This window comes from Saccopteryx bilineata, chromosome 5 (assembly GCF_036850765.1).
Source record: "Saccopteryx bilineata isolate mSacBil1 chromosome 5, mSacBil1_pri_phased_curated, whole genome shotgun sequence".
Lineage (NCBI taxonomy): Eukaryota > Metazoa > Chordata > Mammalia > Chiroptera > Emballonuridae > Saccopteryx > Saccopteryx bilineata.
This window is the reverse complement of record NC_089494.1, coordinates 32,163,800-32,191,328: the sequence shown is the minus strand read 5'-3', so window position 1 is coordinate 32,191,328 and position 27,529 is coordinate 32,163,800. Positions and strand designations below refer to the sequence as shown.

The window sequence follows — 27,529 nt, the reverse complement described above, 5'->3', positions numbered from 1 at the left end:
AAAGGAGTCACTAAAAACCTGGAGGAAAAACACACAGACATCAGGAGTGCTCCTTTTACAAAATCAAGGAAGGAAGATGAGAATGATGTTTTGGTGTTTTTTTACATAATTTTTATTATGCTTTTAAATGAATAAATTTATTAATTAAAAAGAAGAAAGCATAGCTTAATTATCTTCTATTATAATTAAAAAGGATAATTTTGATGATTTTCACTTTTTTAAATTTCCTTTTTAACAATAAAACAAGTCTACCCATTCTTGCGACAATAGGATCTTATTATAATTCTAAGTATAATCTGTCAACAGCTGTTCCAAAGTCATTAGTAGACAATCTTGCAATGAGATGGGCTTAGATATCAGCTAATGGAATCTCTAGTATAAGCATCCCTCCTGTTGTCTCCATATCTTCTGGGTGCTGAGGAAGCCCACTATTGTTATGGAACTCATTCCATTGGTAGACAGGTGAAATTGAGAACTCTTCCTGCTTGTATCAAAAGCAGTTTCTCTGAGCTTCCTCTGTATTTGTGCCGGCTCCACAGACGCCAGCAGAGGGTCAACCCCTTTGCTCTTTGAGAGGCCTTAGCCTTCTGGAAGGAATTTCTCTGTCCTCTGGGTTTTCCCTGTTGGAGTATGCTTCCTGGTGCCTGGTTCCCCATGCCCTCTCTTCTCCTAGGAGCCCTTCTTGGGGCATGCAGCGCGGAGTTGGGGTTAGGGGAGCAGAAAGCACAGACTGTGGAGACAGGGAGTCTGTGGGGAATAAATAACTACATACACCTCTCGGTCTTACGAGGATTAAACAGAATTAATGTCTGTAAACTAACAGATGCCCAACAAATATTTACTTCAATATGGTGTTTCTTTCAAAGTGTGCTGGATAGCGTTACACTGAATAATTTTGATGTGATCTCATCAGTAGAGAGTAAACTATTTCTCCTTTCTGGGTTACCATCTTATTCCTTCATTTGTATCACTTAACAGTATTGGTATTACCTTTTATGAGCAGTCAGACATACTATTAATACATATTGTACTAAAAATACCAATTTCCGCTATGTCACAGTCTTGCTTAACTTGTTGACATTTTATGCCTTAAGTGTAAGAAGTTAAATCAGATAAAATTTAATTGGGATGAAGGTTGTATTGACTTGTTGCAAATTAGGTTACCTTTTTTTTTTCTGGTTTGTTTTTAAGACTTTATTTTTAGAGCAATGTTAGATTCAGAGAAATATTCAGCAGAAGTTACAGAGATTTCCCATATACCCCAGCCCTCACATATGCACAGCCTCCCCCGTTATCAACATCTCCACCTGAGTGGTACATTTGTTACAGTTGACAAACCTATACTGACATGTCTTTATCATCCAAAGTACGTAGTTTACATTTGATTCATTCTTGGTGTTGTACATCCTGTGGGTTTTGAAACCTATATAATGAGATGTATTCACCATTATAGTATCATACATAGTTTCACTGACCTAAAGATCCTCTGTGCTCTGTCTAGTCATCATCCCCTCCCTCCTAACCTCTGGCAGCCACGTATCTTTTTACCGTCTCCATAGTGTTGCCTTTTCTTGAATATCATATAGTTGTAATCATAGAGTATGTAGCCTTTTCAGTCTGGCTTCTTTCACTTGATTATATGCATTTAAGTTTCTTCCATGTCTTTTGATGGCTTGATAGCTTTAGCACTGAATAATATTCCACTGTCTGGATGTACCAGTTTGTTTATCCATTCACCTATTGAAGGACATCTTGGTTGTTTCCAAGTTTGGCCTATTATGAATAAAGCTGCTATAAATATCTGTGTGGGTTTTTCTGTGGACATGAGTTTTCAACTTCTTTTGGTAAATACCAAGGAGTACCATTGCTGAATCATATGTAACGGTATGCTTAGTTTTAAAAGAAACCGCCAAACTGTCTTCCAAAGAGTCTGCGCCATTTTGCATTTCCACCAGCAGTGAGTGCGAGTTCCTGCTGCTCCACACCCTCAGCAGTATTTGCTGGTGTCAGTGTTCTGGAGTTGGGCCATTCCAATAAGTGTGTAGTGGTACGCGTTATCTTTGAGCAAGGACTCAGTCTTTTCCATCATGATCCAATACTAAATATAAGCTGCCTCTTCAAGAACTGTGTATTCTACAGATTTGATAGGTACGATATTACTGGGAAGATCAAAGACACCAGAGACAGCCAGCCCTGAGGTTTGTACCTTAACTCGGGAGTACTACCTTGCAGGAGTTATTTAACTTCTCTGAGCCTCAGTATACCTCCTTTGCAAAATAGAAGTAATAAATTGATAATAAGAGTAATTACTTCAGTGAGTTATGTGAATAAACTGTTATGTGAACACACTTTCTCTGATTTTATTCAAGTGGTTAATAAAAATATTTGACCAGAATGGGAGTCGGGACTGAACCTTGTAGCATTTGACTATCAACCTTTCTCTCAGTTGAATAATCACTGTTCTTTGAGCTCATCTACTACCCCATCATCCAGCCCTCACGGTTTTGTATTTCAAGTATATCTGGACAGGCTTTGTCACACACCTTACCAAAGTCAAATACTCACTAGGTAGATTTCTTTGGACTATTTGTCTACTTTTTCCTTCTTCCATCTCAGATTTTGGGTGGATAGGTACTATTTTTTTTAATTCTCTCTTAATTAGTTCCTACTGGTTCTTCCAAAGGATATATAAAGGTTTCTGGTTTCTAGGCTTACTACATTTCCTGAGTAGATGAGCCTTTGACAAAGTAATCTGAGTTTCCCTGGCTTCTTTCAGAAGGAATCGTTGTAGAAAATGATACATGGGTTAGCTGAGACAAATCTCTCGTTTTATTTGAGGGTTATGTGTGTCTGGTGGTGCAACAGGGCTTGAATTACATCTTTGGAACTTTTTTCCTATCCATCTACTCAGTATCTTCACCATCAAATTAGAGCTTAGATTCCTCATCACTTTTGCTATCATCACAGACAATTAGGATTCAGTAGAAGGAGATAGCCTGAAATATAATTCTAACTAGCAGCTCAATCTAAACTTCTAAAGTCTGGCTGGAGCGGGGTGGTAATGCGCTTTGATAGTGCAGTTAGTGAAGGAAGAAGCACCCATAGGAAATCACAACAAAGAGTCTTCAGCAAGTCTTTTTGTTGACAACTTTATCCAAAAATCCATCTTCTCTGGAGACTGTTTTAAACTTTAGACTAATCCTCTCTTTGCCACAGAAGCCCTTTTGTTGAGAGAAACTGTAAGTGAACCCAGGAGTGACAGGCTTCTGTAAGCACAAGCTGGTCTTCCAAATTCTTTCCATTGTCAGTCTCCCATCTGTCCCGCAGTCCTTCCTGCCCAGGGATCTATCAGGTAACAAAATGGATGGGATTATTCAGTAGTCCTCTTCTCGGACTCTCGGTCTATGTCTAATTTTTGAGTCAATCACTGCGAAATTCTAGGCAAGTAACAATAGCAATAACCTTTCATTACTTTTTCTTCAAGTATTATGCACTGTTGCCTTGGACATAATATTTAAAACATTTAATATATTCCAGGTCACAGGTGGTGGTATAAAACACATGGCCCAGTGTGGAGTTAAGTTTGAAGCTTCTCAGTAGGCTGAGGCAAATTGAAACTGAAACAGCAGGAATGTAGCCCTAGATGTAAATAAAGAATAAACAAAAACAAAATAATAAATGACATCATACTGATTGATTAAGGGAAACCGATTAAACATAACTGCAAAGTTATTGATGGAATTATATCTATCACTAGAAAGAGTGATCATGAATTATAACAGGACGGCATCTTATCTCTGGTAATAAGAACTAAGTAAACCTTAAAAATAGTCAAACACTGTTGTTGGATCTTCAAACCACCATTGTACCACACCACACCCCGCTGTTCAAAGAACAACAAGCTTTGAAATAATGTGTGTAAAGTGCCTGGCACGTGGTGTGTACCCACTAAATTTTGATGCTCCTCTATTTCTTCACTGTAGACAGCAGTACACATTTTTTACCACACCCGAAACTGACATTTTGAGGATCTTTTAAGAGTCTTAATTTTGAGGCACTGCTGGCAGTTACAAGCCCTAATATCCCAATTTACATTTGGAATCTCCTGAAAAGTGAATATTTTAACATAAATTCAATTTAGTGAAGAGGATTTACAGGCCCCAAGTGTCCGTTGATTATGACTTTCAGTCTCTAACTCCAGCATGTCCAGATTTTGCTGATCCCAAGCCATTTATTAAACAGTTTAATTGCCCTTGCTTTTCTCTTTTGTGGTTCATCTCCTGCGGGTTTTATCTCCTTACTCGAGTACAAAGGGCCCAGGGACAGCATGAGATTACTCCGCTAGGTGCTCAGTCTGCCTCCTCCTACTTCAGTTGTTGGCACAGGCATGTTTGACAGACTGCATCTAATTGACTTTCTATTGTGACCTATTCACAACTACAGGTAACAACTTTTCTTTTTAGAGAGAGGTAGACAGAGAGAGAGATAGGAAGGGAGAAAGATGAGAAGCATCAAGTCATAGTTGCCTCACTTTAGTTGTTCATTGATTGCTTCTCATATGTGCCTTGACCGGGGTGCTCAAGCTAAGCCAGTAACCTTGGGCTTCAAGCCAGTGACCTCTGGGCTCAAGCCAGTGACCATGGGACCATGTTGTAGACGATTTCATGCTCAAGCTGGTGACCCTGCACTCAAGCTGGTGAGCCCATGCTCAAGCCAGTAGCCTCAGGGTTTCAAATCTGGGACCTGTGTCCCAGGTCAACACTCTATCCATTGTGCCACCACCAGTTAAGTATGAGTAACAATTCTTCATGAAAAGTCACTATTGATCAGAATGGCAGGGTCTGGTTGCTATATAAAACAAAATAAAAATAATAGAAATGATAATAATGCTTAATGTACCACTAACTGACACCATTTCCACAAATCCTTCACTTTATATAATGTAGCGAAAGTAATTATATAATAAAGTAAGCTAATGGGTTTAAAACGGCATAATTATACAATAAAATCTCTGCTCTAGAAAATATTTTGCTTGGGAAATTTCACATTATTGTGTTGCTTGTTGTAATTCCAATTGTATATTGTCAAAATACAAACTTAGAGTTCTCTGAGGAACAGCTATAATTCTAAACATCCCCAGTCTTTCCAAATTTCTAAATACAATGATCTTAGAAGATCCAGAAGGGAAACTGCATCATTCGTACATGCCTTTAAATATCAACAGCCCAAGAGCCAAGAGCCAAGACAAAGTGGCAAAGAGCTGAGTCCTGCCATGTGAACAACATTGGGGTGTGAGGGAAGTGTAGGGAGTAGACCAGTTGTGACCATCTAGACCCCAAAAGGTCTGTTAAGAAGCACAGCCAAGGCCCTGGCCGGTTGGCTCAGTGGTAGAGCGTTGGCCTGGCGTGCAGAAGTCCCGGGTTCGATTCCCGGCCAGGGCACACAAAAGCGCCCATCTGCTTCTCCACCCCCCCTCCTTCCTCTCTGTCTCTCTCTTCCCCTCCCGCAGCCGAGGCTCCATTGGAGCAAAGACAGCCCGGGCGCTGGGGATGGCTCCTTGGCCTCTGCCCCAGGCGCTAGAGTGGCTCTGGTCGCAATAGAGCGACGCCCCACAGGGGCAGAGCATCGCCCCCTGGTGGGCAGAGCATCGCCCCTGGTGGGCGTGCCGGGTGGATCCTGGTCGAGCGCATGTGGGAGTCTGTCTGACTGTCTCTCCCCGTTTCCAGCTTCAGAAAAAAATACAAAAAAAAAAAAAAAAAAAAAGAAAAAAGAAAGAAAAAGAAGCACAGCCAAGCTGTGGTTACCAAATGGGTGGCCAAATCATGGTCTAACTTTTGTGGCTTGGGATATAGCCAGGGTCACCAAAAAGGATGTCTGGCTGGCTCTGTGCATGGGTCCCACCTTGATTCCTCTGTTTAAATTACTTTCCCTACTACCCACCCTGGAAGGCCCAGTGGGAGAAGTGCTCTTGTAAGATCTAGGGATGTCTGTACTATGGTAGCTTTCAGAGTTGTCCCACCTGGCTTCCTGGATCTACCAGCAGAACTACCACTAGGGCAGCTTTGGGAACATCCCTCACGGCACCTTTTCCTCCTCCAGTCTATTTAGAAGGCTGGGATACCCTAGGTTATTGAGGAGATTCCTGAGAACAGCTGTGTCTGTGACATTTGGAAATGCGCATCAGGTCCTTTTAGGTTCGCAGAACTCACCCTGGATAAGAGGACTCTCTGTAACCAACTAGGCAGAGGGTGTAGCCTAAGAAGCCGGTAGCAGTGATGACTTGATTCTCACAGGCCTCTAAAACTATCTCTTGGGCAGGGCCAGGCTCTGAACCACGTCTCTGGCACATGGAGGTAGGCCAGGTGGTAATTTGTACCACCACAATGACCGAGCATCCTGGTTTACCTGGAAATGTGCCAGTTTTAGTATTGAATGTCCTGCATTCCCAAGACACCCCTAAGTTTAAAAAAGATGGGACAGTTGGTCACCCTAACCTCTGTTTTTGTCCTGTCAGTCGATAGAAGAAACTCTGTAGTTAAGGAAATAAAATATGACAGTTATAATCCTTTATTCCTCAGGTGTCAGCCGAAGGCCTCACAATGACTTTTAAGTTTTGTCTTGGGAGCCTTGCCCCTCCTCTGGGAGTGAGAGAGACAGGTGATGCACATCGTTATCTTCTTTTCACGGCCTGCACAGGCCAGGCCACCTGTCCCTGGAGTGGGAACGAAGAGCCAGACACAAGCAGAGGTGCTCAGCACCTGTGCACCGTGTCCCCTCCTCCTGAGATGTTCCTCTATCTGAGAAAAACAGCGGCTACTTTTCAATTCTGTCCGTAAAGAGCCTCTCTGTTGGGAACACTTACCTAGAAGGGTCTCGGTGGCGTCACCCTTTCTTTTCACCAGCATTTGCTAAACTGAGCGGGGTGGTGACCTTTCCGGTAGGAAGCCAAAAGGTCGTACATTTCTGGCTTCAGCCTCACTCCTGAAACTGTAAACAGAGATTCCTCTGTACGGGGAAAAAGAGAAAAGCACCAATATTTTATTTCCTGGGATTTCATAGTGTATTTTTTTTATGTCTTTGTTATATCTGTCACCTGAAGAGACATCAAAACATGAGCCAGACTCACCCACCAATAATTTATACTGACTCATGGATAACTTAACTGAATCTACTAAAATTTGTCAGGTGGCTCTTATTCAATCCCATTCAATGCGTATTTACCAAACTGAGCAGTTAAGTAAGGCATTATGCTAGGTGTTAAAGATGGTAGAAACAGGAATAGAACAGGGAGACACACAGACACTAACAGACTAGGGCCAAAGTGAGGGGCAGAGAACCATGACAGCCCCTCTCTTAAATCTGCTGGAACGTGGGAAAAGCAAGGACAGGGGCCCTGGGGGCCTTGAAGGATGACTATGTCCATAGTCAAAGACTTCTTGGGAGGACGCTCCTGGCTGAGTGATCAGCGTAGGCAAAGGACTGGAAGAAGGAAAGTGAGAGAATTGCAGGTATTCATGCATGGTTAGTTAGAGCACAGCAAACTAGAGGACTGGAAAAGTAGGTTAGAACCAGATGCTGAAGAGAATTATCAAGCCAAGAAGTCTGGACATTTGTCCCAGTGATGACAGGCAACAAGTTTTGGAAGGTTTCAAATCCTGCTACATTAGATACACTAGGCAATCTATTTAAGTAGACTCTAAGTGCAACCTTTGTAAATTAAAAAAAAAAAAGAACTTAAAAAATAAATACATACTGTATTGGCCTCTGGTTTAGTATTTGGTTAGTTCAGAGTGCTGGACGTTTGTATTTTAATAAATGCCTATGTTTGTTAAGTGTGTTGTTCCCGGGTGGTTCCCATGCTCAAGTTAAGGGTCACGAACTCCAAAAGTTAACATTTTAAGGGGTTCATCTGCAAAATGGAGATAATAAAACTTCCTGGCAGATTGTCCTAAGTTTGAAGAAGATATATACGAAACCTCTTGGATGGTTCCTGTTATACAATATATTTTTAACAGTAGTAGCCATTGTCACAAGCATCAGCCTAGCTCATCTGAGAAAAACAGCAAGGATGCACGAGCCATGATGTCACAAAGCACATCCACAACACCTGCTTAGGACATCTTCCCACTTGGGCGTTGCTTTGCTAGGCTCACTATCAGCACAGACCTAGGTTTGCTATAAATAGTGCATAATTTACAAAAATTGAAGCTTCTAGATTTGGCACACCAAAAGCCTAAAATACCTAAGAAACATTGTTTGCTGGGAGCTACTCACACCTGACAGGAAAAATCAACCTGCAATGTGGGCTCTGTCCCACTAGGCCTGGACTTCCGTTTTAAGTAATCTGTGACCCTCCTTGGGTTTGGAAGTATATATTTGCTAGGCTAGAAAGGGGAGACATCAAGTTTTGTTGACATGCATAATATATTTTCAGAGGTATGTTATAATATGCAATTTTATATTCTACTTTCTTTTTGAAAAGCTCATGCCATAGTATAAACAGTCAAACAGCTAAAATAAACAATGCAGAAACTTCACAAATTACTTCAACTCCAAAGTATCTTGGGAACTTCCCTCAGGGAGAAGTGTCCTCTTGCCTTGGGGACAATGGCAGGAAGATTTCCCCTGGGTTTCCTTGCCCCTCAAAAGCAGCTGCTCCTCAAAAGCAAGGAGAGAGGGAGGAGGGAGAAGGGGGAGAGAAAGAGAGTGAGGGAAAAAGAGAGGGGAAGGAGAGAAAGGGAGAGATGGAACACAAGGGGGGGAGAGAAATATTATCTGACAGAACAGTGCTGGGAAAGCAACCAGCTAATCAAAGGGATTCCAACTTGGCCATGGACTGCCCGGCTCTCCTTCCCAATTCATAGGCGGGGAAAGCAAAATAAAAAGAAAGAAAGAAAAGAGAAAAAGAAAGAAGGGGAAAAGCATCAGAGCAGTTCTCCTGCAGCAATCTCACAAACGCAAACCCTTTCGTTTGGCTGACTCCTCATTAGCTTACTGAATCTGACAGCATAATTATCGCAGCTGCTTCGTGCTTAGAATAAATAAATATGAAAGCGAGTGTTTAAACATTTTCTGAGAAGGGAAATTCAGTCATCTAGACAGTCAGTAGGACAAGTTTATTTAAAACTTTTAGATTCTTATGTATTTAGATCACTTCAGAACGAGATAATGAGATAGTTGTCTTTCAGTCTAATTGAGTTCCTAAGCTCCTGGCTGTTGGCTGTCACCCCTTTCAAACTTTGCTTTAACTTTCATTCCTTTAGAAATCCGATCCTGGTGTCTCCATTTACTCTTCCTGGGCTGAGAACCTGGTGAAGGCACAGTGCACTGGAGTGCAGAAAGTGACTTAATGGGATTGAGGAGCTAAATAACCTTTCACAGGAAACAAGATAATCAAATCTCTTTCACTCGCCTGTAATGGCTAAAACAGAAAGCACACGTTAAAAAAGAAAGCTTGGGAATTAAACCATCATTTCAAAATGTCTTGTAATTTTTCTTGTCACGTGGTTTTTTGCACTACTCTTACACATCATCAGTCCATCAGCTAGAGTTGCTCAGTACATTTAATTATTCAGATGCACACAGCCCCGTGAGTATGCGGTAATTTTAGCTCATGTGTATGTATATAGGTTTCATATCTTCAAAGCCCAGAGGATCACACAGTACTTTAAACTGAAGTTGCTAATAACAAGAAGTGCACTTAAAACTCTGACTAGGGGCACAGCACATATGCATTTCCGATTAAAGCAGATGATCTTTCCTTTTAAAATTAATTAGTGCCTATTTATCTTTTCCTCTCCCTCCTACCTCTCATTCTCCCAGGACCAAATTTATATGAACCCTTACATTCAGTGAGTTAAAAGCTTTATAAAATAAACATTCTGTCAATCTGGGATAAAGGAAACTTGTAGTAACCCATCATGCGGGTTGAGAAATTGAGGTTCACAAGGACCAAAAATGTATCTTACATTGGGGAAAAAAGAAATAAACTCAGGTCCTTTACCTCTCAATCCACAGCTTAGACTCCCTGTACTATCTGTCATCCTTCATTCTTTTCAACAATAGAGGCAATATAATGTCAACGTCAAAGAAAACTTCGAAAAAGGGGGGAAAACCCCCCACAATCTTCCTAAACTGGAAGAGCATTTTTATTTCTTATATTCTACCTTTCAATTTTGTTGATATGCATAACACATTTTCACAGCTGTACCATAATATGTAATTTTGTATCCTACTTTCTTTTAGCTCATGTCATAGCATAATCATTTCCCTATTACCACACACGCCTATGAATTATTTGAAATGGTTACAAAGTACTTTATGCTGGGTCAGTATGCAAGCACACTTGTTCAATTGATTCTCTAGTGTTGAATATTTAGATTATTTTTATTTGTAATTTTAAAAAAATTATAGACAACACTGCAATGAACATTTTTATGCATCTCCTTTTCTTTCTGTTCAATTGTTTCTTTGTATAATTACCAGAACTGAAGTATAGAGTTGATGGTTGTAACCATTTTTATGGTCTTCTTATGTATGCCATAATCCTTTGTAAAGATTTCCCCAGCTGACACCACCATTAGCAGAGAGTCATTTACCACAACCTCACAAACACTGGGAGTCATTAGGTTAAGGAAAAAGCATAACTAATTTAACAGTTATTTGTATTTATTTAAGCACTGGTAAGTCTGTCTTTTTATTTCATGTGTTGATATACTTTTTCCTTTTCTTTGCAGAAATTGCTATTTTATGCCTTTGCCCAATTTCCCATTGGATTCCAGATGTTTTTCTTATAAAATTGAATGAGTTGTAGTAAAACAAAAAATAAACCACCATTGGTTAAGAAATTGAAAAACCGAAGGGTGACTGTGTTTGTTTGTTTTTTTTAAAAAAGAACAGAAACTATGACAAAAGGTCAGGGGCCTCTGTTAAACATAAAATTGAACCCTCTTAATTGTGAGATATTAAACATGTTACCTGGGGACATGTGGAATCATTCCTAGGAAGGCTTTAAAATAAACATAGATAGAGCATGAGACAGTGGAAAGGTCATGGGAGTGGGAAGCCAAATCTCGGTTCGTTTTCATTTTGCTCCTCAGTTCCCGTGTGATCTTTAGCGAGCATCAATAAGTAACGGGACAAGAGTGCCTTGGGAGTCTGAAGTCAAACCTTGGTTCTCCCACTTACCAGCTGTGTGACTTTGAGCAATTTACTTAGCCTCTCTCAGACTCATTTTTTAAGATGTAATGTGAGGATAATAACTCCAGCCTTACCAGTGTACAGATTAGATAAGAATTTATGTAAAGCACATAGATGCTCAACAAATGGCAACCACTATTACTCTTCCCTGCGTGTCAGGGATTCATGAGGATATGGAATAGCAAGTCTTTAAGATCCTTTGCCACTCAAAGATCTCTCTTTTCTGAAGGGTTTATCTTTACTTGGAGACTCTTTCGTGCTAACAAATTTAACCAATATAAGGGGTTGGTGGGACTGAAGGACTTGGCTGACCCAGACCTCTCCTAGCAGTACAACTCTATGCAACACGTAAGTTGTGTCTCAACCCAATGTCTTGTCTAATGTATTGGATTGGGTTGAGGACAACTTTGAGCATAGGAAGCGGAGAGGTGTGTTATGGAAGACACTGCCTAACTTGCTTCTTAAATACTGATTAATGAAGTCTTTCAAGGTGGAGAGTGGTCTGAATTAGGTTGCAAACTCCTAAAAAGCAGAACAAAGTCGAGAGATCGGGCTCTGAATCTCCCTTCCCTCTTTCGTGCCATCCCTAACCCCTGAAACCTGGTTTCTAGGATGACAAAATATGCTGGTTAAATTTTAAATAGATTACATAGTAAAAGTAATAAATAGAATAGATTTGATGTAAGCATACAAAAAGCTAGACTAATTTCACTAGTACATGTTAAAGAAAGTTTAAATTATTGCAAGAAAATGGTGTGTGTGTGTGAGTGATGATAAGGAATAAAAGGTATATATAGGCCCTGGCTAGTTGGCTCAGTGATAGAGAGTTGGCCCGGTGTGTGGAAGTCCCGGGTTCAATTCCCAGTCAGGGCACACAGGAGAAGCAACTATTTATTGGCTTCTCCACCTCTCCCCCTCCGCTTTTCTCATCCTCCCTCTTCCCCTCCCGCAGCCATGGCTTGATTGGTTTGAACATATCAGCCAAGATGCTGAGGGTGGCTCCATAGAACCTCCACCTCAGGTGCTAAAAATAGCTTGATTATGAGCATGGCCCCAAGTAGGCAGAGCATTGGCCCCAGATGGGGGGGGGGTTGTCAGGTGGATCCCGGTCAGAGTGCATGTGGGAGTCTGTCTCTCTATCTCCACTCCTCTCACTTGGAAAATAAAATAAAAGGTACACACACACACACACACACACACACGATGAGAAAGAGTAAAAATCAGGATGAAATATGTCAGAATTGTGCCACTATTATTAAAAAGAAAAAGACACCATCAGAATAATGGTAGATGGTATTAAGAAGAGGAAGACATTCTTCTCCCTGGATATTCTTCCTCCCCAACCATCCAGGCTCCATCATCTTTCATGACCCACTCACAAAGCTCTCCTTGATCCCCACAGCTGGAGTTAATCTCACCTCCTTTGAACACCCAGAGCACTTTTACACTTGATCTACACCTGTTTAGAAAATTGTCTCATTTCCTTAAGGATTGTAAGCTCTTTGAGGACAGGGTCCATAACTAACGCACTTTTGTATCCCTCAGTAGTACACCTAATAGACACTCCAAGAATCTCCACTGAATGAACTGGAATATAATTCTTCCATGATGTTAGGAACCCGAGTCTGTGTTGGGTCCATAGTCTGAGAGATAAGCAAAATAATTGGAACAAGTTCAGAATAGAATCATGAAACAAAATGATGAAAGAGTGAGAGAAATAGAACCTGTATTTAGTTGTGGGGAGAAGGTCAAAGAAATTCAGCCTAGAGAAGTGAGCTTCAGAAAATTATATCAAGGGATCTTTAACCATATTGAAGAGATCATTTTAAAAGAAGGCCTGAAGTCCTTTTATTGGAACAAAACAAAAAATCACACAGATTTTAATGGGCAATACGAGTAAGCCTGCTGAAGACCTACTAGATTATAGACACTAGGGTGGGGCGATGAAGGCTTGAGGTAAGCGCCACACCTTTTCCATCTCTACAAGTATGAAAGGATGACAAGGACTCTGGTAAACTGTGTTTGCAAAATTACTTGTGAAATAGCTGCAAGCTTTTAAGTTTTAGAATTATTCCCCCAAGATGCTGAAACCTGTTTTAAAGGAGAAGGGGGATTTAGCCCAGGAAAGAATGGGAGAGGCTCAGCCTGAGATTTGGAAAGCAAGCTGGGACCAACCCAGAGAGAGACAGCCTTTGATGTCCTGACGATCAAGGACCAGGGCTTAAGGACCAGACTCTTAAATCACGTGGCATTTACTGCCCTAGATAATAAAAAAAAAAACACAAAATAAAACAACAACCCAAAATACTTTTGTGGATCCATGTATGTGGTTCAAAATGGCAAGTTTCCAAAATCGGTCTTAACTCTCCAGGGGTAACATTTGGAAGGCTCCCTGCAAAAACGGAGTGGAGCCAGTTTCTAGAATGGGCAGCTTAATGATTTTCTACACCCCCACCCCACAATCATTAAACAGTGTTCCTTTCCCAGAGCCCAAGTTCAAGCTGAGGGCAAAGGGAATTAAACGAAGAAGCTGAGACTGCAGCTAAGATTAGGGAGTTGCCAAGGGCCTAATTTTAGGTCCTTGCTGCCCCAGCTGACGTCCTACTCTGCTGGCTCAGCCCTGAGGACCACAAGCGTGGCTGGTCAGCGGGTGACTGAGGGAGCAGTGTCTCCCTGGCCATCTGCAAAACCAATTAGCTTGGTGTTGGTGGGTTTTGAGAGAGACTCCCGATAATTTCTCCTTCAACAAATGTTTCTTCAGGTGTTCCAAGAGTCAACAAGGGAAAACGTCAGTGCTGGGCAGAAGTTCCCACGTGCTTGCCTTTCTAATATTCACGCTTGTCCACTTCAGAGTGCTCTCCGAAAGGGACCTAATCCTGGAATTCCTGGATTTTCATGGCAAGTAACCCTTTGATTTCCTCTGGCCATAAGCTCACTGCCAGAACCTACAGAGAGCATTGCTCAGGACTTCTCAGGCTTTGTGAAAACAGACATGGACGGATGGGAGCAGTTCTTGCATTCGGGGGAGAATTCCTATGCCACTCTTCCACTGGGATTTTAGGCTGTTCTTCTACTCGTCACATATTTTCCAGCCACAGGTTTCATGCTTCAATTGTCTTCTTCAGAGGGCAGACGGTGAGAGCTGGCATCTCCCAGATCAAAGGGGAAACAGAATATATTTTAAAGTGACAACTTTGTTATCCTGCAGCCAGAATAATAAAACGATATAAATAGAAGCCCCTAAATCATTCCATACTGAATTGTCACCAGAGAGCAAAATTTCTTGCATAATCATGACAGGGAAACTCTCTTTACAAACCACTCACAAGCGCATGTCTTATTTTTGCACAATTCTTATGCCTGGGGCCACCCACCAGGGATGGGGATACGGAGTCTGTGTCCCTACAGGTTGGGAACTATGATAACCGGCTGTTGTTCCCTGTGTGCAAAGGAGGCTCCTAATAGAGGCTCATAGCCCAGGGCAATGAAAAAGGAGGCTGGTACTGCCAGGCCAAGGGAGCGCATCCCTTAGTGGATGTGCCCCTGGTGAGGGCCACAGTTGTCAAGGTGCACAAATGGGCCCCAGCTGCTTCTCGCTCTTCCTCTATTTTTTTCCCCCAATTTTCTTGGTAGATTTGCTTTCCCTGTCTACTTGTCCCGTGTCCCATCTGTTGGTCTGTCTCTAAACCTGTTTCTGCATCCCCTGCCGCATGCACACATACACACACACAAGCCCCCAGTCCGGCCCCCCTTCCCCTGTCTCTTGGCGCTGGCCCTTTCATCTTCTCCCTCGGGGATTTGAGATGTCGCTGCAGGAAGTGCTTGTCGGCCGAGGCAGCAGCAGCAGAGCCCTGTGGCTTTGACAAACCTCATTTAATTGGGAGGAAGCCAGGAGAATTTGAAAGAACTGAAACATCCACGAAGCTCCTTTTATCAGGCATAATTTAAACTCTGCATGGAAAAACCCCTATATGTATAAAGAAAAGTCAACTTCCCTCCTGCTGTGAGCACTCTTCGTCTCCCCCCCAGCACAGGCAGGCTCCTGCAAGATTCCATCTTTTCATTTTTCTAAAAGTGTCAAAGTAGATTTGGGTTGTGTGGCTGGGTGAACAGAGAAGGAATACAGATCGCTCTCCTCTCACACCCGTATGCGTGCACACACACACACGCGCGCGCGCGCGCAAGCAGAGCCCCTCTGCTGGTGGCTTTGCTTCTGATGGCCAGGAAAAATCAAATCCCAAGTTTCTAAAAAACATCAGTTTGGACAGCGATTGTTTTTTCCTAATTACCCCTCATCAGGCAAAGGCTGAGGCCCAGAAGACTGAAGACCCCAGCAGCTCTCTATGCAGAATAAATAGATCCTGGAGGAGGGCCAATGGGAGAAGTTTCCTGAAGTGGCAAGAGGGTAGTGTGAGTGTGTGTACAAGTGTGTATACTTGCCTCAAGTGGGAGTTAGAAGTCCTAAGCCCAAGAGAAGAAAGTTAAGAAGAAGAGATCTAGGGGCTCAGACTGGAAAGAGGGGAGGGGATGAGAATGGGGGAGGGAAGGGGGATGAAGGAGGGGGTGAGGGACCAAAAGCGGACCAGTAAGAATTATAAGTCTCCTGGAATGCTTTTTATTTCACCCATATGCCAAACCATGTCCCTTCCCTCCTTCCAAATTCCACTCCAGATTCACCTCCAGTCTAATCCATCTCATTTGAGTTATTCTGGTGCCTCCAAAGAATTGCCTATCGTGCACACATATTCTCTGAACATCTGCAGCTGATTATGCACAGGCTGTAGCTGTTTAAATATGATTTGTGCTAATATGTGTACGAGGGTGCCCTGTTTCCTCTTCCTCACCCTCTTTTCCTCCCACGCCGTAGGATCCTTGAGGTCAAGGGCAAGCCTCTTTTCTCTCTCAATTTTTATAGCACTTAATATGTTCTTGACACTTAATGGCAACTTACTAAATACTGATGACTGACTCTTCTCACAGGGTTAAGTAAGACACATTAACCCCAGTTGTCTGATTACAGTTATTTTTGGAGATCCTAAACGACTCACTTTAATAATAAAAATACCGGCCCTGGCCGGTTGGCTCAGCGGTAGAGCGTCGGCCTAGCGTGTGGAGGACCCGGGTTCGATTCCCGGCCAGGGCACATAGGAGAAGTGCCCATTTGCTTCTCCACCCCTCCGCCGCGCTTTCCTCTCTGTCTCTCTCTTCCCCTCCCGCAGCCGAGGCTCCATTGGAGCAAAGATGGCCTGGGCGCTGGGGATGGCTCTGTGGCCTCTGCCCCAGGCGCTAGAGTGGCTCTGGTCGCAATATGGCGACGCCCAGGAGGGTCGCAACATGGCGACGCCCAGGATGGGCAGAGCATCGCCCCCTGGTGGGCAGAGCGTCGCCCCATGGTGGGCGTGCCGGGTGGATCCCGGTCGGGCGCATGCGGGAGTCTGTCTGACTGTCTCTCCCTGTTTCCAGCTTCAGAAAAGAAAATGCAAAAAAAAAAAAAATAATAATTAAAAAATAAAAATAAAAAAATAAAAATACCTCGAGAAATCCCAAACTAAGAGCTTTAGACTGTTGCAGGACAATGTCTCAGATACAGTGGTGCTGCATTTGCAGACCCTGAAGACTTTGGCTGGACCATATATCTAAGGATCTTGGGCAGTAGGTCCATACCCCACCCCCATAATTTCTTCCCAGTCTGAGCCCCTAGACCTTCCTTCTTACTTTTCCTCTCTCCAGCTCAGGACTTCTAAAAACTGTTTTCATTTAAATGGGATTTTCATAGAAACCCCACCTAAGGATACTCCCCCTAAACAGCCTGGACCGCACTGCCCACATCCTCCGCATAGCCCTTCCCGGCCACATTCTAAGAAACATGAGGAGAGCTCCAGCCACATGATCCCTCAGCAGATTTCAGATTTGGAGGATGACTTCAGGCCCGGGCAGCTAAGCTGATTTCAGGGTAACTTGTGTTTCCCATGGGCGTCCGGCCTGGGAGGACGTGCCCCTCCCCACAGCGCCCCACCCGGGTACTTCCCTTGGCAGCATCAGATTACCAATCAAGACAGGGCCAGCTCTCCTCTCTTACATATCGGTGTCACCTATCATCTTACTCTCAATGGGAAGAGAGAAGGGGCTTGTCAGAAACTTTGATTTCGCTGCTCCTGGCAGATGCAAGTGAAAGTAAACAACTCAGAGGCAACTTTCATCTCATCCAATTTCTAAGTGGAAGTATGTATATGGGACGTGCTTGGATCATTGCGAGGAGGTCTGTGTCACCTCGACCCACCAGTGTTTTTGAGTTTTACAGACTCTCAGGCAACACTCAAGCAAGACTGGGTCCCGCTCACCTCTTTCAGGTAAACTGATCTCTAAGCTCACTTCTGGTTGGAGATGCTAGGATTCTCTAGTGCCCAGAGGAAGTACTTAGACACCGACATGTGTGTACACACACTCACACTCCATCACTCACCAGGAGAAAGCTGGTGCAGCTGAGCCGGCAGGGAGCTGAAGTAGTCGTGAACCAGCGCGGCCTGGGCAGAGACGCGGGCCCGAGGAAAGCCTTTCAGCATTTGCGTGGCCAGGTCTTCAGCTTCCGGAATTCTGCCCAACCTGGAAAAGGAAAAGAAAAAAAGAGAGTTTCTTCACAGGCCTCCCTTCTGAAAAATAAAAGGGGAAAGGAGAAAAAGAAAGAAAAGGAGATGGCTGGAAGAGGGTTTCAAGTAGAATTTTCCTGGGATTAGTAAAATTGATGGCAAGTGGCAAAGTAACCCCCACAGCGAAACTCTTACCTGTCCTGTTACTAAGATGAAGGGGAAGAATTTCAGTATTCTATCATTTAGCCCCCCCCCTCCTGCAGCCTTGTACTGTCTCTGGTACCATGTATACATAAAGGACCAAGAATTATAACTATAGAAGCAGAAAGATATAATTAAGGATTCTTCTTTGAGGGACATAGCAGCCTCTACCAAGCAGAAAAGCCTAATTAGAAATACACTCCAAGGGCAGTAGGCATAGACTCCCGGAAGGAGAAGAGGGAGGGAGGCAATTCTGGAGGGTAAAGTTTGGGTGGAAAACACCCTTACAAACAGTGTTTCTGAAACTCACCTCCCAGAATTATTAGCTAAGATGCTCCTTGGTTCTCCCTGAGATGGAGCATAGGAAGAGATCAATAAGGAACCAAATTACAGTAAGGACAGGTCCTCAACGTGACATTCTGTTGAATCATAAATCCAAAGATGAGTAAATCCATTAGTTGAGTGACTACTATGTGCTAGTTGGTGGTTGGCTCTGCGAGATACAGGCAAGACCCTGCCCTCTGGCAGCTTGGTCTAGTAGAGGAGCCAAATTATCATACACATGCATAAATACAACTGTGAAGAAAAAGGCCGAGATACCTAAGAGTGGGAGGAGCTAGTCAGGGAAGCAGCAGTTGAGCCAGGGTAAGGCAAGGTAGGCAGAGATCTGTGGTGCATACAGACCCTGGGGTGGGAGGGAGGAGAGTGAGTTTAAGGGACGAAAGGCTAGTTGGCTGGCCTGGGCAAAGAGTGGGAGTAGAGCCAGATATGAAGCTGGGGAGTGTGGCCGGACTAATCCTCCAGGCCTTGTGAGTCTTCATGTTTCCTATTTACTTACAATGTTTGAAAGTCTTTGCTAATCTAGTGCCAGTCATTTAAGTACACCCATCTCCAGAGCCCACAGAGGGTTTGCAGGTGGAAAGCCACAAGATGGAAAACTGTACAGATCCCAAGAGGCAGTTAATCACAGGACTGATGTCTGACATGCAGAATTAAACTGCTTGGCCATCCAAATCCCCAATTAAGAAAAATTAGATGGGCTTATTTGTCAAACCTACACACAAACCCGAAACAACAAAAGAGCTGATACCCTGCCCCTTCCATGATGCAGTGAAGCCGGAAGTCCGGGCCCAGAGGTGTAATTTGCCTAATTTTTGCATAAGAGTTCCATAAGAACCTTTTGGGTATCTAATTCCCATGACATAAAACTGTATCTACAAACAGGTAACTTTACCCTCAAACTCAGGAGTAATTGCTTTACAGACTTAAAAGAAAAAAATGGCAAATCCTCGGTCCTTGCAAATTTCCAGGCCAGTTAGGAGACAAGGGAACTGAGGGCGGAGGCTTGCTCAGTAGCCAGTGTCCTGAAAAAGGGCTGGTGGTATGGGGGCCCTGCCCAGGTATAGAGTTTCAGGACTAATGATGAGGTTTCCAGTGGGAAGCTGGTACAAATCACTAGGGCCTGGTATCACTTTGAAAGGAGATTCAGGGAAAATCTAGTGAAAAAACTGTCATTGGTTCACCCTTGCTGTGGGGTAGTGTGGTGGGATGTATGCCCAACTGGAGCCTGAAACCACTTTGTGAATGGATAAGTGGTAATGGTGAGGAGGGAGAAATGCATTTATCAGCATCCACCTCCGCATTTCTGTCCCAAATCGGCCATGTGCTCTTTCTGCATACTCCCACCCACTGGCTCCTAAGGACTGAATTGTTAAGAATTCCTCCGCAGAAGAGGCTTAGGATCTGCAACCTAATTGGATAAGGAAGGCTACTGGACCTATTTTGAACTGGTGTTAGCATGTCATGCATACCGTTTTTATTTAGACTGTTTATGTCTGATGGCTGAGGAAGCCAGGAAAAGCTGATGGAGCTAATGGGGATAGAAGGGACACACAGGAAGAACAGGCCACTTTTGCCAGAAAACTGAGAGTAAGTACTGATTGGTGATATAGGCCTTTTTTAGGACTTTCCTCTTCAGTGAAATAATGCTCCCGGCATCCTTCCCACAAGGTTGTATCACAGCTTCCACTGGTGTTAGGATTTGTTTCAGTCCCACTGCCTCCAAACATGAGTGCCACCATCGAGATCTCCTGCTCCTTAGTTGGCAGTGACCAGGGCAAAGTATACAAATGAAGAATTTCCTCCTATGAGCCAATTTCATGATAGTCTTCCCTGTAGAAGCCAAGTCCATGCCCTCCTGAATATAAGCCTTTTACTAGCAGCTTGAAGTAGGGATACTGGGTCTGGAGAAGCATCCTAGTTATCTCTTGCTACTGGCATATTGCCTTCTTATTTGGAATGAGTAAAGAGAGCCCCAGGTATACAAATGGTGCTTCTTTGGGCACAAATGTTAATTTTCTTCTATGTTTGTATCATTTTGCTTCTTTCTGCCATTTGCTATCACTGCCTTTATTGTTCCATTTCTACAATTTGAGACCCACTCCAACTCCTACTAGAATAATTCTTCACTGGTTACAACTTCTACTTTGGATATGAAAGCTGGCATGAAAAGTAAACACCATAAATGTTATTTTGCCTACCAGCACCTTTCCATAAGGCTAAATGTCAGTATTGCTTCATTTGTTAGGCTTGCGATGTTAACTACCAAACATACTGGGGTATCTTGTACAGTGAAGAGAACCCACCCACCCAATTAGTGAGAGTCTGTTAATAAAGAGAGTCTTTTGATGAAACTCTGCTTTTAGTAACATTTCAAGAACTGAGAACTGTTCCACTTTTAAAATAATACTTATTGTAGCACACTTAGAAAATGCGGAGTCTATCACTCTGAGATAAGCTCCTTCACTCAAATATAATCACCATTGCTTTTGTGTTCATTTTCCTTTAGTCCTTTATTTTTATGCTGACATCTTTTTTGTTTTACCAGAAAAATGGGATCATACTCTACATACTGTTATAACCTACTTTTTCCACTTCACTATCTTAGTCATCATCTCAGAACTTGGAATCACTTTCTAGGACATAATTTTGATGGCTGCATAGCTTCCCATTATGTAGACACACCATCATCTACATAGCCAGACAGTTATTGAAACCCCCCCCCCTTTTTGTTAGGGTGTGAGGTGAGGGGCTACAATTAAAATCATGCTGTGGCAAATATCCTCAAAGAGAAATCTTTGTGTACTTGTGTGATAATCTTCTTAGTATAAATTCCGAGAACTGAAATTCCCAGGTTGAAGGATGTATAACACATCAAGAGTTTCTGATTAAGAACATCAGCGAGTTGTAACAATTTCCATTTCCACCAGCAGCCCGGGAGAGCGCCTGCCTGTGCTTGTGAGGAAAACAGATTCATACCAGCTGGCCTGAGTTGCCCCAGGCCCCACTGCTTATAAAAGCTATAAAAAAATATTAAAATTGTTAATTGATCCTAAAAGACGGGCTAGGTGCGAGGACATCCGCAGTTAATTTTTGAAGTCCAGAATAGAAACACAAACTATGAGAAAAAAATAGAAATCAGGCTTTGTGGTTGTGTAAAGCACCATCAACCAGCCCATCACTCCACACATGTAAAATCTGGTGGTTCCCAGGAACCTGGGGCAGCAGCCCAGCCGCGTCTGAGTATAAAACTCTCCCACCGCCGCTGTGTCTGCCTGCCGCGCAAGGGCTTCATCTGTTTGCAGCACAAGGCTGGTCACTGAGTTCAGTTGGTCTCTTTGTTGTTTTTCCCTAGATCCATAGCAAAAGGAAAAGGGCAGGGATAGAGTGGGTGCTTTTTTCTTTTTCTTCAATTTTTCAATTTGTTTTTATCTGGAAGTAATTTTAGGTTTACAAGAGAGTCACAGGCATAACGCAGAGAGTGATCGTGTGTGTGTTTCACCAGCTTCCTCTATTGTTAACCTTCTACCTAACCGCAGTCAAGTGATCAAAAACTAAAGATTAATATTGGCACAATACCTTTTCCTAAGCTGCAGACTTTATTCAAATATCTTCGGCTTTTTCAATAATGACCTTTTCGTTGCTGGGTGGGTACTTTTTAAATGCTGTCAATTTTAGGGCGCCCCCCAAAAAGAAATCGATCTAACCTTAGGAAGAAACATCAGAAGCTATAATGTTCCAATTGGTCTAACAAGTAAGAGGGTACTTGCTGCTAGGTCCTCCTTAATCAAGTCACCATCAAACCCCAGGCAAGACCCTGGAGAGCAGTTGTAACCCTGCCCAGATCTGACGCACCTCAGCTAAAATCTTATAGAAAAGCCAGTGACACTCTCGCTGTTCTTCACTCCTCACACTTACAACCTGACCCAACTGTCCCGTGTGCTAGATGAATCCTGGTTCTATCACTTACTTAGTTTAACTGCCTTGGCCAAGTTACTTACCTTCTTTGAACCTCGGTTTCTTTGTCTTTGAAATGGGAATGAGATTTGTGAAGAATAAATGAAATCATATAGACAGTACCCTGCTGGGCATATAGCAGACATTCCACATGACATTAATGCTTTTTCAATGCCAAAGGCCTTCTTCCCAGAGCCAAGAATTGTGTTGTGTGATAATCTAGGCCAGTGCTGTCCAACAGAACTTTCCATAATGATAAAAAAAATAGTTTATTTCTGCCCCATTTGATAGGGGAGCCACTATTCAAATATGGCTATAGAGACCTTGAAATTTGGCTAGTGCAATTGAGTAACTGAATTTTAAATAATTTAAATTTAAATGGTCACATGTGGCTAGTGGCTACTGGACTGGACTGCACGGCTCTAGACACTACTCCGTGTTCTGAAGATCTGAGCGAAGAGAAGCCAGAAGTTCGAGCTAAGACAAAGGTATTGCTGGGAGCCAGGCGAGGGCAGAAGCGCTGGGCGTTGTGTGTGGTCAGAAAAGTCAGAGGGATATTTGGCTAATTCAAGCCCTACTCAGCCCTAGAAGGAAGGACTGGTGGGACAATAGCAGGAGGCTAATGGTGCTTTCTTCTGCCCTGAGACAGTGCCAGCAGCAGCAGCAGCAGCAGCAGCAGCAGCAGCAGCAGCAGCACAGGGTATTAAAGTGGTTTGCAGGTTTGAAGTTAAATGGTAAGCCACTGGTGAAAAGAAGGAAAGCCACAAGGCAGTGCTAAAATACAAATATGTCTAGCTAGGGGTTAGTGGGCCTGACTATGCTAGCAAAAGAAAGTTTGTACATTTTGCAAGACAGATAAAAAGCAGTTCTCTGGAGCCCATCTCCAAAACCACAGGGACTTTCAGGTGGTACAGTGAGTTTGAAGATAAGTGTGGAGTGGGGGCCCCCGAGGGGGGCGTCCCTCCCAATAAGAGATCCTTTGCTAATCCCATAGTTCTGTGATCCAACCTATTCTGCTCTGTGTGCTCTAACAGTCACTCTACATGGAGCCTTTCTGAAGCACAGGAACGTGGAGTCTGGAGATATCAAACTAAATCTGGCTCAGTTAAACTCGACCACATTTTCAGGGAAGAACAACATTCGAACGTTCAGTTGGGACCTCTTCCCCTTCTCCCCACCTGCGCGAGTGTTTTTCTTTGACATTTGAGCTCGTTTCCCCTGTCTCTGATGTTTTCCTCACTGCCCTTTTTGCCTCTTCACTGAAGCAAAAAGAACAGAGCCTCGGCTAATTACTCTCAGATCAAATAATACTGGTTATTGTAATTGGTCATTGTCCGAAAACACTGAGTTCTTCTTAGCCCTGAGGTTGCCTGGCACGGCTTAGTTAGCTAACTATTCCGGGAATGTCTCTATTATCTGTTTTACTTTGCAAAAGAAACTAGGGATTTGTTGAAAGCTGGTAATAAAAGTCTGCCCTGGTCTGAGCTGAGACTGCGTAGAGAGGGCCTGGGAAAGCATGACCTCCATGAATCAAGCCCCCCCCCCCCCAATAGCCACTCAATGATGTTATTTGGCTTCTCTGTGTCAGAGAATAATACATCCACTAGGTTTTCTTGCAGGCCAACACTCCCTCATTCTCAGGACCTCGGGCATGGTTGAGGGGCACAAAACAATTTTAATGACTAAACTCAGTGAAAGTAAAATGGTTCAAGAGAAAAACTAACAGACTCACAGGTGGCTGGCTCTCCAAGAGGCATCTTCCTGGGGTATAGGGCCTGCAAATTGAGGTGCTCAGTGGACTGAGGTCTCGAGAAATGTCCCTTTAAACCCTACTGAAAGATAAGCTTTCCAAGGTGGTACATACCTGTTCCAGACATTCTGAAGACTTTGAGGTTGAGGCAGTGGGAACCATTCTGAAAAGCACACATAGACACGTTAAACAGCAAAGCAACCCTAAAATCCTGTTTCCCAAAATATCAATATCCTGAATGTTCTTGGTTTAGAGTAAGACAAAATTCAAGTATCAGGTCGGCAAAATGAACAATGTTTAAGGTCCCTTCTCATTATGAATATTTTAGGATTCTGTGTAAGGTCACCATTACAGGTTAAAGTGTGCCCCCCCCTCCAATTCATATGTTAAACTCCTAACCCCAGGTATCTCAGGATTTGACCTTATATGGAAATAGGGTCATTGCAGATATAATTAGATAAGATGAGGTCATTAGAGTGGGCCTTAATCCAATATGACTGGTGCCCTCATAAAAAGGATCACAGAGACAGAAATATACAAGGGAAAACAATGTGAAGAGACAGAAGGAGAAGCCAGCCATCCACAAGAGAGGCATGGAACATATCCTTCCCTCAGAGCCCTCAGAAGGAGCCAATCCTGCCGACACATCAATTTCAGATCCAGCCTCCAGAACTGTGAGACAATAAGTTTCTGTGGTTTAAGCCATCCAGTTTGTGGTACTTTGTTATGGTAGCCCTAGCAAATGAATATATTCACAATATTCAGTAAAGTCATCAAACATTTGTTTAGCATTTACTGTGTGCAGAGCATGTACCAAGGGTTGGCAGAATACAAAAGAAATCTCCCCACCCTCTCAGAGCTTATAATTAATTTCTGAGAATAAAGTTCACTCACGTGAAAAGTCATGTGACTGATGATGCAACAAAGTCTCAAAGTGGTAAGAAGTAACAGGGCTAATTTTATATGTCACAGAAAAAATAAAGTGAATCCTGGTTTAAATGATCCAAAATGGATGATAATAAAATATGTTATTTTCTTTGGAGCCCTCTTTACAACATTTACATGTGGACATATGTTTCTGTTATTCTTATATTGACAGTATTTAGCCCAAAATAAAACCACCATAAAAGGGAGGAATTTCTCATTCATTCAGGAAATACTAATTGAATGCTTACTCTATGAAGAGCCATAAAAGAAGCGGCAGAGGATATAAACTGATGTTCCTTAACAAATCCGTCTACCTCCCATTCCAATGAGAATGGAAATAGTGCAGCTCTCATTTAAAATGATGTTTGGCCTTATACTTTTCTTGACCTGAAATGTATTGTTTTGATTCTAAAAGATCTCATCTTTCCAATCCTACAGGAATGGAATACATCAAGACTGTTTACCCAACAAAGAATTAAATTGTAGTTGGGCAAAAAACAATTTTGCTAATGCTGGCAAATTCATCCCTATATGTACACAGAAAATGACTCAGCAGACAGTGATAGTGGTTATACCAGGGCTTTCCTTTTTTAACTTCTATGTTTAGTTTCTTAAATTTATTTTTTTAATTTTTATTCATTTATTTTATAGACAGCAGAACAGAGAGAGGCAGAAACACTGATGTGTCTTTGTATGTGCCCTGACCTGGATGGAACCAGGAACCTCTGCACATCAGAAAGGGTGATGCAACGAGCAATTTGGCCAGGGCTTAAATTTATTTTTTAAATAAAAATCACAGAGAACTCCCTCTCCCCCACTGTCCCCAGAGCCAGGAGCAGCCTTGAGGAAAAAAAAAATCACAGATAATGTCAGAGTAACAGCAGTATGAGAGATACTTCTGACTTCTCCCCTTGAAATTTCAACAAATTGAACAACTATAATGCAGTGAAGGAACCCTAGCTGGGCTCGCAGGTGTGCCTGAAAGAATCCCTGCACCAGATGGACGAAAGGTGGGATGGGGTGAAAAGGGAGGCTGAAGATAGAACACAATCGTGGTAGGCTTTGGAGAGGAGAGGAGACAAACCCAGAATGACTTTTTTTTCTCTACTGGACTATGAGGAGGATGGAAGCTTGGGCTCTCGGGATTTTGGCTGAGGAGTATGGAGATGGAAACTCAGAGTGACTGGGTTTTCTTCTGCCAAGAGGAGCAGTGAGACAGAGGGGCAGAGGGGGAAATAAACCAAAGCAGCCAGAGCGCTGGGTCACGGCTAGTGTTCCCACGGTCTGCCTTCAGCCTGCACTTAGCAGAGCCAGAGAAAGCTAAAGTGCAACACCCCAGCCTCCCAGATCCTGCCTCCCTCACCTTGTGGTATGGAGAGTGGCAGAGACAAACCCCAAAGCTAGCCCTCTAGAGCTACTCTCTCTCCTGAAGAACAGAGGTGCTCTGCATCTGGTCCCCAGGTCTGTTGAGATGTGGGAAGGAATGCCCAGAAGCCTGAGCTCACCATTGCTAGAGCCATAAAACTGGAAAACTGAAGTGGTAAAGCTGAAGTTGTAAAACCCTAACAACATGCCCCACACAACAATGTGACTGTGGCCCCACCTACATCATTGGGACAGCAACATCTCAGTGGACAGCCCAGGAACTTCACAGAGCTAAAAGTTGTAATGCAGAGACATCTACTGGAAGAAACCTCTCAAAACCAAAATTTACTTTTCTTTTCTTTCCCCCTTCTTTCCTTTTTTCCTTCTTACTCTTTTTTCTCTTTTTTATTTTTGAATTTCATCCATTAAATTTTTATATTTTTATTCTTGTATTTTTGTGGGTGTTTTGTTTTTTATTTCTTTGCTTCAGTCTTCTTTTCTATTATTTTTCTTATCAAAATTTAAAAATATTTTATAGTGTTTCTTTTTAATGTTTCAATTTTTTAGTTGCTTTTTTGTTAGGGTTCTTAACAATACCACTTTCAAATGCCACCAAGGAAGAAGAAATCAAATACCATGGCTACACAAGACAGAGATGTATTTCAGAAAGAAAATGAAAAATCTCCAGAAAAAAAAAATCTCCATCACATGGAAGCCCTGGAGTTAAATGATAAGAGAATTCAAAATTGAAGTTCTGAAAATATTCAACAAGATGCAAGATGACACCAATAGGCAACTTAATGAGCTCAGAAAACAAATTAATGACCAAAACGAATACCTCACCAAGGAGATTAAAACTTTAAAAATAGATTAAGAACTCAATATGTGAACTGAAGACTGAGGTAGCAAGTTTAGCTAATAGAACAAGCCAAATAGAGGGAAGAATCAGTGACATTGAAGACAGGCAACTAGAGATGTTACAGAGAGAAGAGGAGAGAGACTCACAAATTAAAAAAAAACCAGAGAGCTCTACAAGAACTGTCTGATTCCATCAGAAAGAGCAATATAAGAATAATGGATATATCAGAAGAAGAAGAGAGGGAGAAGGGAATGAAGAGCCTATTCAAACAAATAATTGATAGGAATTTTCCAAACTTATGGAGTTAGAGCCTTGAATCCATGAAGCAAACAGAATGCCGAGTTA

The 27,529-nt window shown here is 42.7% G+C and overlaps 1 protein-coding gene across 2 annotated transcripts in view; it reads right to left on the bottom strand.

Moving 5' to 3' along the window:
- Positions 1–1,209: 1,209 nt before the first annotated feature.
- The window catches only part of CDK15 (cyclin dependent kinase 15), a 106,537-nt gene continuing 80,217 nt past the window's right edge, over positions 1,210–27,529 (bottom strand). For both annotated transcript variants that reach the window (XM_066279797.1, XM_066279799.1), the window contains exons 11-14: positions 24,148–24,196; positions 17,663–17,802; positions 6,863–7,005; positions 1,210–3,639 (exon numbers count right to left, since the gene is read on the bottom strand). In XM_066279797.1, the coding sequence (XP_066135894.1) occupies positions 6,896–7,005; positions 17,663–17,802; positions 24,148–24,196 (299 nt within the window). In that variant the 3' untranslated portion in view covers positions 1,210–3,639; positions 6,863–6,895. The remainder of the gene's footprint in view (positions 3,640–6,862; positions 7,006–17,662; positions 17,803–24,147; positions 24,197–27,529) is intronic.